The sequence below is a fragment of the Cylas formicarius genome, unplaced genomic scaffold, assembly GCF_029955315.1.
Source record: "Cylas formicarius isolate icCylForm1 unplaced genomic scaffold, icCylForm1.1 PGA_scaffold_7__23_contigs__length_41026272, whole genome shotgun sequence".
In the NCBI taxonomy this organism is placed as follows: Eukaryota; Metazoa; Arthropoda; class Insecta; order Coleoptera; family Brentidae; genus Cylas; species Cylas formicarius.
In genome coordinates, this window is record NW_026844352.1 from 1,898,500 (window position 1) to 1,907,246 (window position 8,747).

The window sequence follows — 8,747 nt, forward strand, 5'->3', positions numbered from 1 at the left end:
AACGGAACGATGTGTTGATTGCAATCTCGCCTTACGTCGAAAGTCTACGCGTTTGTATTTGCTAGTTATTGAAGTGGTCCGTCGACTTTCGATGCATTCTGCTTCCTCGCATTTAATTTTCTGGGCGCAATTGCATCGCGCTTGACTGAATTTCTAATTAATGGAAATTGGATTTGACTTATGGGATCATAATAATAAGAAACATAAACACAACCTTAACCTAGTCGCAAAATAGAAAAATAGATGGCGAAACTATATAACGACTAGACAATAATATCTTTCGTATTGTTCTTTTTTTAGCTGAAATTGATATGGAAATAAATGAAAAGTGTTCAAATCACTAAGAGGATTCAAATATAGAAGGTCGTTTTTTTGGTTGTTCAATAACTGAATTAGTCGAACAAATCTATGAAATGTATTATACGCTTTAACAGCATTATAAGTAAAACCAAGCATAAAAATGTTGGAGTGATAACTGGGCACAGAAGTTTTTATTGATATATTATGAAAAAGATAAGTACAAATAAGTTTTGTAATTATAGCTAAGTTTATTCATTTACCTTATACTCGATGATATATTTTTAGGTTACAAACAACGACCAAAAAGAGGACAATAAGGCAGTTGTTTCTCATAGTTTCTTCCGTAGCTTAAAGTTCAAAATATGCTTACTGGAATATAAAGTTTCAAGCGCAATATATTATTTTTTGACACGGATTTCTACGCTGCCAAACAAAATTCCTGTGTCAATTTACGACATACAGCAATGAACTAGATATATATACGTACGTACGTAACTGCGTAATTGTTTTGCGTGGAATATACTGGAGTTTTGCTACCTTTCAATCTCAGATCATGTTTTTTGCTATACTCCGATAACTTACTCAGACCTGAGAGAGAGATTCGCAAAATTGAATATGAAACTAATGCGATATATACGAGGTGATTTCTAATCGAATGTCAATGATTAGTTCCATTTTAAAAAGAAAGCTTAATATGAAGTGTTGAGGTGGGAAAGTTTTCAAAATTAAATATATTTTCTAAATATCTGTGATAGCACCACAACTTTCTTTTACGGAATTTCGCCTTTCGATTATCGCAGATATTGTTTTTCGCCGGGGGGGGGGGGGCAAATATTTATTGTGGAAATTTCTGAATGCATTTCTGGAAAAGCTAGCTTCATCTGTTGTTGGTAAAACAAGGAAAAATGTGCAATTTTGTCCGAAAGCCATTGACAAAAATTAACGCCCAAGGGAAAATCTCTGGAAAGTAATGCTTGGACTCGTTGAATATGATATGGGTACAATTTTTCTAGTACCAAGTTAAGGATTTTTATCAATAGAATTTAAAGCAGCTTCTTTCAATTTCTGGAGTTTCAGTGAACCTTTCATGTACATTTGAAAATGTTCTTCTATATAGTATGAATCAATTACGAAAGCGCTCTTGAAATAATTATTTTCCAAAATTAATAACACGCGAGGAACTGAATTTAAAAACTGATGCGAAATAACTGCCAAGTAACCGCCTTGATAACAGAATTTATAATTCATATAAACACAGCCTACCACCATGATACACACCTCAGAGTTTACGTAATTCGTAGTCGTACTTCGATTTTTTGAAAAAATCAACCAAATTGGAGATTGTAAGAATAATTTTTATTTCAAGAGAAATCAATGGCGTACCATCAATGTCTGCCAAAATAGACAGGTGAAATTCCTTACGTCCTCCCCTGGTGCTTTACTAGTTACGTCAATGTTATCATTGAAAATCTGTGAATTGTGCATTATCCACCATATTAATAATAATCAATAAAAGATAAGATTGTTAGATATTATTTGAAAAAAAAACATGGCACTGATCTAGAAACCTGACTGTACAACAGTGAACCTATAACTCATTTCCAGCAGAAAAGCTTTTTTCCAAAGTCCGTTGGCGGTGAATCTACGTGACGTTTACTTTCTCATTATTTGTTTGCTATTCAATGGTAGTACTGCTTAGTGTGTACAACAGTAAAATGCGAAAGAATCTGGTACAACTCACCTTATTTATAGGCAAACTCGCCATGGTTACTGTTAAGAACACTAAACTTAGCTATATTGAATTCATTTTTGAATAATTATTGAATTATATCATTTATCTACGTAATAAATTTTGGTACATAGTAACTATATTGACCATTAAATTGAAGGCAACATTATTACACCATCCCTAAATTACCTCCCTTTAGGAAAACCATTTTAACGGACGCTAGAGTTAAAATTTAATTTGCTTTCGCAGAGTGCGGTTTGCCGGTTTGTCTCTATCTTATATTTTATGGCGCCCCAAAGTAGTCGAGATAAAATCAAATCATGTAAGTCTTGGTTTGCAGGATTAAAAGTGGCTTAATCCTTCCCCAAAATATAGCATTTGAGAATTACTTGAAATATCCTAAAAATCGATCTGGTTTTTCGGTGCAATGCGCTAATAAACACAAGCACAACTCAAGTTATAATTGGTTCAGGCAAAAGTCATCGGACCCAAAGAAGGAAAAACATTTAAAATCAATTGAAGACCATAATGCAAAAAGGTGTTAACTCATTTTTTTTTATTTTAGATTTTGTTTGCAAAAAGGTGTTAACTCCGTTTTTTGTTTGTTAGTCATATCAATCTTTCGAGTCATAGATGGCGGCCAATTCTCGTAGACGGGTAATCTTAAAAGTGTTATCTCTACCAAACAAATAATTTCATCTTGTAAAAACGTGTTAACTCAAATATTTATGTTTGTATATGGGATCATCTTAAGAGTTTTTCGTTCAAGGTCAAAAAAGTCATCGGCAGATCAGCGTTGCCGGTTTTACTGTGTTTGTTTTGTTGGAATTTTATTTTCGAGTGTTGCGGGGTTGTGTTAGGAAGGTGCATTGAAATTTAGAAATATATGTTGCCTATTTATGCCTATTCAGTTGAATGTTGATGATAATACCATTATGTTTTATATACTTAACTTACATATGCTTTCATTTCCAATGTGTCCGCTGATTGCAATAAGGATTGCGAAAACTGTGAGTTTTTAATAAAATTTTGCAGATGCGAGATAGAACAAAGAAAATATTTAGTAATCTTGCTGCGCAATTAAACGTTGCAAGTGATTATTTGTACTATGAACTACCCGATCCATTTGAAGATTCAGGCTCTGAATTTTTTCCATCAGAAGAAGGTTCGTACATTATTATTTTTGTCAAGCGTTAATGTTTTTTTATAATATACCTATTTTTAGATGACAGTAATACCGCTAATAGGGAAATACAATCTAAGCAAAAACCGACGTCAGGTGCAAGGTGCAGACTTCAGAAAATCATCTCGCCAATATTGGAATTGGAATCTGAAAATCATTACGCGGATGTTGCCGTTACTAATGATAATTTGCCGGTAATGGTAAAGTATTGATTTTTACGTTTGAATTTACCAAAGAAAATTATTTTTTTGTATTTTTAAGAACAAGAGATTGAGGAAGAAGCGGCCCTTGAAAATGTGCTGGAAACGTAACTAAATGAAGCAGAAACAAAATAGTGGCAACCGGTGGATACCGGTTCCAGAAAAATTTCCCTGTACCCTTGCAGGGAAATTTGTCATTTAAAATGCAGTGAAAAGTAATCTTACCATTTTGGAGTTTTGGAGCCATTTTCCGTCAAGCAGCAATCTGGTGTTCAAAAACAGCTTCAAAAATCATTTAGGTAATTTTTGAACAGCAGAAGGTAAATGCCGACAAGTGTGTAAGGAAGCCGTAATGTCATTGTCAAGCGTTGGGCGTAAGAAACTCGATTCAATCAGAAACCAAATATCTGCTGGGAGAACAGCTTCGGAACCCGATAAAAGGGGTCGCCATCACAAACTTCTGAAGAACAGCGACATTCTGTGTCCGAACACATTAAATCTTTTCCCTCCGAGATGTCCCATTATTCAAGACATAAAAATCCAAATCGAATGTGTCTTTCATCCTGGTTATCCATTAGAAACATGTATGAGTTATACAAAGAACAGTTAGCAGCCCAAAACGTTGTTCCTGTTTCTTTTGCCACATACAGAAAAATTTTAAAAATTGATTTTAATTCTGGCTTTGGTTCTCCCCAAAAACGATACTTGTAAAATATGTGATGTGGAAGGGAATGCAGAGCATGTTGCCAAATTTGAAAAAGCTTTTGAATAACTAAAATTGGATCGGCAAATTGCAATGAGTAGCGATAAAATCCATTATGTTACATTTGATTTACAGAAAACACTTCCTTTGCCAAAAATTTCTACTGGTAAAGCTTTTTACTTACGGCATTTATGGCTCTATAATCTAGGAGTTCATTCAGTTTTAACACAGCAAAAGAACGGTAAAGGGTATTTTCAATTTGAACCGAAGATGAAGGATCTCGAGGACCTGAGGAAATAGGTAGTTCAACATTAGCATTTCTCGAAAATATTAAAGAAGGAAATAGAAGTTTTGATCACCTAATAGCATGGAGTGACTCTTATGGCATTATTTGATAAAATCTGGCAGATTTAAGAAAATTGATCACAAGTTTCCTGAAGGGATACTTTTATGGATTCTGACAGAGATTTTGCTACTGTAGAAAAGGCGATTAGGAAACATCAAAATATTTACTCTGTTGATCAATACCTGTTAATCATGACTGAAGCACGGAGAACGACGCCCTTTAACATAAGAAGGATGGCCGATAAGTTTACTGATATTAAGCAATTGCCACAAAAACTAGGACTTATAGATCGAAAAAAAAAAGACGAAAATGAAAAAGTTATATATATATATATATATATATATATATATATATATATATATATATATATATATATATATATATATATATATATATATATATATATATATATATATATAATATTCGTTCGATGCTGCTGAGCATTGAAAAAGTGTTGATATACGGAAAAACAGAAAGTTGACTAAATCTGAATCCGAATGACAATGCCCAGGAACAGATTCCTTTCATCCCAGAAAACCTCAGAGGTTTCTAATATAATTTGAAACGAGGAGAAAATTAAATTTAGGTTTTTTTTTTTGTAAAAAAGCGTCATTGAATCCAAAAATGTTGCTAAATAAATAGTTTTTGTACATATAACACTCTTTTCATATATATATATATATATATATATATATATATATATATATATATATATATATATATATATATATATATATATATATATATATATATATATATATATATATATATATATATATATATATAAACAATAATTCTGACAACTGACTGACACTTTTTTTTTACCTACTACAAAATTTTTCAATGTGCACATTATAACATCTACAAATATTTAAAATTAAGTCACATGAAAAGTTTCAGGCGATAAACTTTAGCTCAATTTATTTAAAAACTAAAAAAGGGAGTTAACACCTTTTTGCATTATGGTCTTCAATTAATTATCAATCAATACTTTTTTTAGTTTTTGCTGAGTCGAAATTGCTGACGTTTCGCCAATCATCCTGTTGGCTTCTTCAAAGCTTGACTGAAACTGGATTATCAATCAATCATTGCGTGAAAGGAAAAAAAAACGCTAGATCTCATTTTTACACAAACAGAACTATTTTATATGATGTACTAAATGTAACTAGAAGCTACAAATACTGGATTTTAATATTTAGCTACTTCCTCACTCATCACACATAAGTTGGTTAATGCTTTGACATCCGGACTGATGAGGTCAATTCACATGCCTTTGTTGAAGCATTTTCAAACAACTTCATTTGGAAGCATTGCTATTTTTTGGAACAAGTGAGCAAAGTTCGTCCGGAGAAGTTGTTTTCCGTGGTGGGGCTCAACAACTTAAGGAGAGGACAGATATGCGCAAATAATTAAAACCAAACAAATCAATAGGGCTTTGGCCTCTAAGACACGTTTTTTTCTGCAAAATTTAATTATTTTTTTATTAAACGGTATAACCAAAACGGTTTTACTTTTTATGCTTGCTACGGGAAGTATGCAACTAATTATATGTTTCCAGGGTTCTCCACTATCACCAGTCAACGCGAATATATTTATAGAAGCCTTGGAGAAGAAAGCTCTGAACACCTTTCATCTAAAACCAAATTATGTAAATGCTACGTCGAAACCCTAGTAGATTTTCTTAGATATTTAAACTCTATGCACCATAACATACGTCTTCAGAGCTTGACTGAAACAGTTACAGTCAAGCTCTGAAGAAGCCAACAGGATGATTGGCGAAACGTCAGCAAGTTCGATGCAAAATGAATCCAGAAGTTTTGTATGATATCAGTTTCAGAAACTGTGTGCAAATGTGCACCAATGTGGTCTCAATACACGAGACACACTGGTGAAATTTTCTAATAAACTCAAGCATTTGAACAAACAGTATTTAAGTGTTGGACAGCTGCCACCAAGAATCTTGATGAACTAATCTTTTGTTGGAGTTGGAATTAGAAAGGTTGAAATACGTGAAATTCCTGTTATACCGATCAAGAAATATATTGAGATCATATTGGTGTTTGCTCTAATCAACCACAATCAAGCAATTTAAAGAAAAATGTTTTGATTTGAGCAGTACACATCAGCTTTACCACCCAAATTATTATTGCAAACCCTCGCAAAATCGAAATTATGTGAAGCGTATTATAGATCGTATCTGCGAGGGTTTTTTGGAAGGGAGAAAAAATAAAAGTGTGGGACACCTGGCAAGAGCATGGGCGTTGATGAAAAATAACAAAATTCGTGGAGAACGACGTAAAGATAGAAGAGGAGATAAGTGTTCATTTGCCGATTCCCTCGAAATGCTGGCTGTCGCTGACCCCTTTTTTATTATAAACAACGGTTCAAAGTTTTTTGACCCTATTTAGAAAAGGGTCTCGCATGTACATGGTCGTCCCTAAATTATTAGAAAAACGACAAAAACGCGTTAGCAAAGGGATGTTGGACCGTACGCTTTTATTAAAATTTGCGTAGGTTTTTGGAGATTATGAAATTTTAGAAAATATTAAAAGCAAAATTTCTTCCTGCTTGGTGACACGTTTTCGAAAACGAATCATAGAATTAAAAAAAAAATCTGATATCCATGGAGAAAATTTGTCGTTTCTGAAGCAGTCGTAATGTTATTTAATTTTTGTAATTTAATGAAATCTGGACGTTGCTTTGGTGTGTTTTGTCTTACTAAAATGAGTGGCAAGGTTTAAATATTACGATGTCATGCGGTTATTTGATACAGTTCTCAGAATCCTCAAGTGAATTAAACTAAATTTATTTATGTATTTTGATCCTTTTTCGACTTCCACTAAATTCGAAATAAAAATTGCGTTTATCACTGGTTTATACAACTTTGGGAGCAACATTTTTTATTTCAAATTGATTTTTTTTTTTAATTCTATGTTGGAACCAGCAGTTACTTTGTGCAGTTTAACGAATTTCTTTTGTCTATTTATTTTTTATTTTTATTTTGTTTTGATATATGGAATTATTATTACCATTTAATTATATATTTAATGTTGAATACTATTTATTTATCGTTTGATAATCCAATAATGCTGACAACTAAATCTTGAAGCAAGTGGTTTCCAACATAACTAAAACGTCGTCTTTAGCTGGACTAACACCCGATCTCTATATTAGGCTTTATACCAACTAAGTCGTCACACTCTTCAGGAGTGAAAGTATTTCATTTGTGTTGCAATTTAGGACATAGTTGTGATAAAGTCCGCTGAACGTCATTACTTAGGCAATGTTTCATTTTGTAAAAAAGTCTCTCTAATGGATTAAGAAGATCTGGACTGCGAGAGGGCTGTGAGAAAACTTGAAGGGAATGTTCTCCCATCCATTTTTGGGCAGTATGTTGAAATACCTATAAAATCTCCAGAACTTTGTTAAACTTGTTAAAAGCGAATATGCAACAGGCCTTCAATAAAGTCCTCAATTCTTTGTCTAGAGTTCCATATAGACAATTCCTATAGGATATTTCTTCGCCAAAGATAACTTTGCATTACTTATGTTGATAATTTTGATTTGATTTTTTTTTGCTTTCGTCGACAGTGATTTTTCTTCGGCCTTATTGTATAAATCAACAAATGGATCACTTATATCGCATAAAAGTAGCCCGCAAATATACCTTGCAAAATCTAAAACCGCTCTCGTGGATATATTCGCCACAGCTTCATCTGGAAACATGCGTCCCAGTTTCTCAAACCCCCTTGATGTTAATTCTCGTAGAGTATTTTTCTCCTTTCCGACTTTCATATTTTAATTAAATACCTTACACCTTTTTGAGAAACAGCTTTAATTCGATCTGAGCTTTTGCCACGAACACAAATACTGCCCGTTTCACTACATTTAGCAATTTTCAGGCATTATTTTCCCTTTATGGTGTTGAATAATCTTTTTTTTTTCCTTGATGCAAAACAGGTTTGAAGAATGTGTATTAAACGTTAATCAGAAGAGGAATTATTAAACAAGAAAGCTCTCTACTGGCAAATATATAAGAACACATATAAAGAAGGAAAATATATTATTTCTATTAAAGCTACCTTGGATAAATTGAAAAATAAGCTAGAAGAAGAAATCAATTTAAATATAAACCGTGCCATCCTCCGTAGAGTTGCTTGTAAAATTGGATTTAAGTACCGCAAATAGACAGTAATGGAATAACACAGATTGCGCATTTGGAGATGTAATTAATTATCTTCAAGAAATTATATGATATTGATTAGACAACAGATCCATGATTTACC

At 32.8% G+C, this 8,747-nt stretch overlaps 1 protein-coding gene across 1 annotated transcript; it reads left to right on the forward strand.

Annotated features, from left to right (window-relative positions):
- The first annotated feature begins 577 nt into the window (after nucleotides 1-577).
- Nucleotides 578-4,731, forward strand: LOC132704868 (uncharacterized). The gene is made up of 4 exons (XM_060675167.1): nucleotides 578-783; nucleotides 3,065-3,194; nucleotides 3,255-3,412; nucleotides 3,474-4,731. Exons 2-4 carry the CDS (start codon nucleotides 3,065-3,067, stop codon nucleotides 3,525-3,527), a joined length of 342 nt encoding a protein of 113 aa, XP_060531150.1. The 5' UTR covers nucleotides 578-783; the 3' UTR covers nucleotides 3,528-4,731.
- Nucleotides 4,732-8,747: the final 4,016 nt, after the last annotated feature.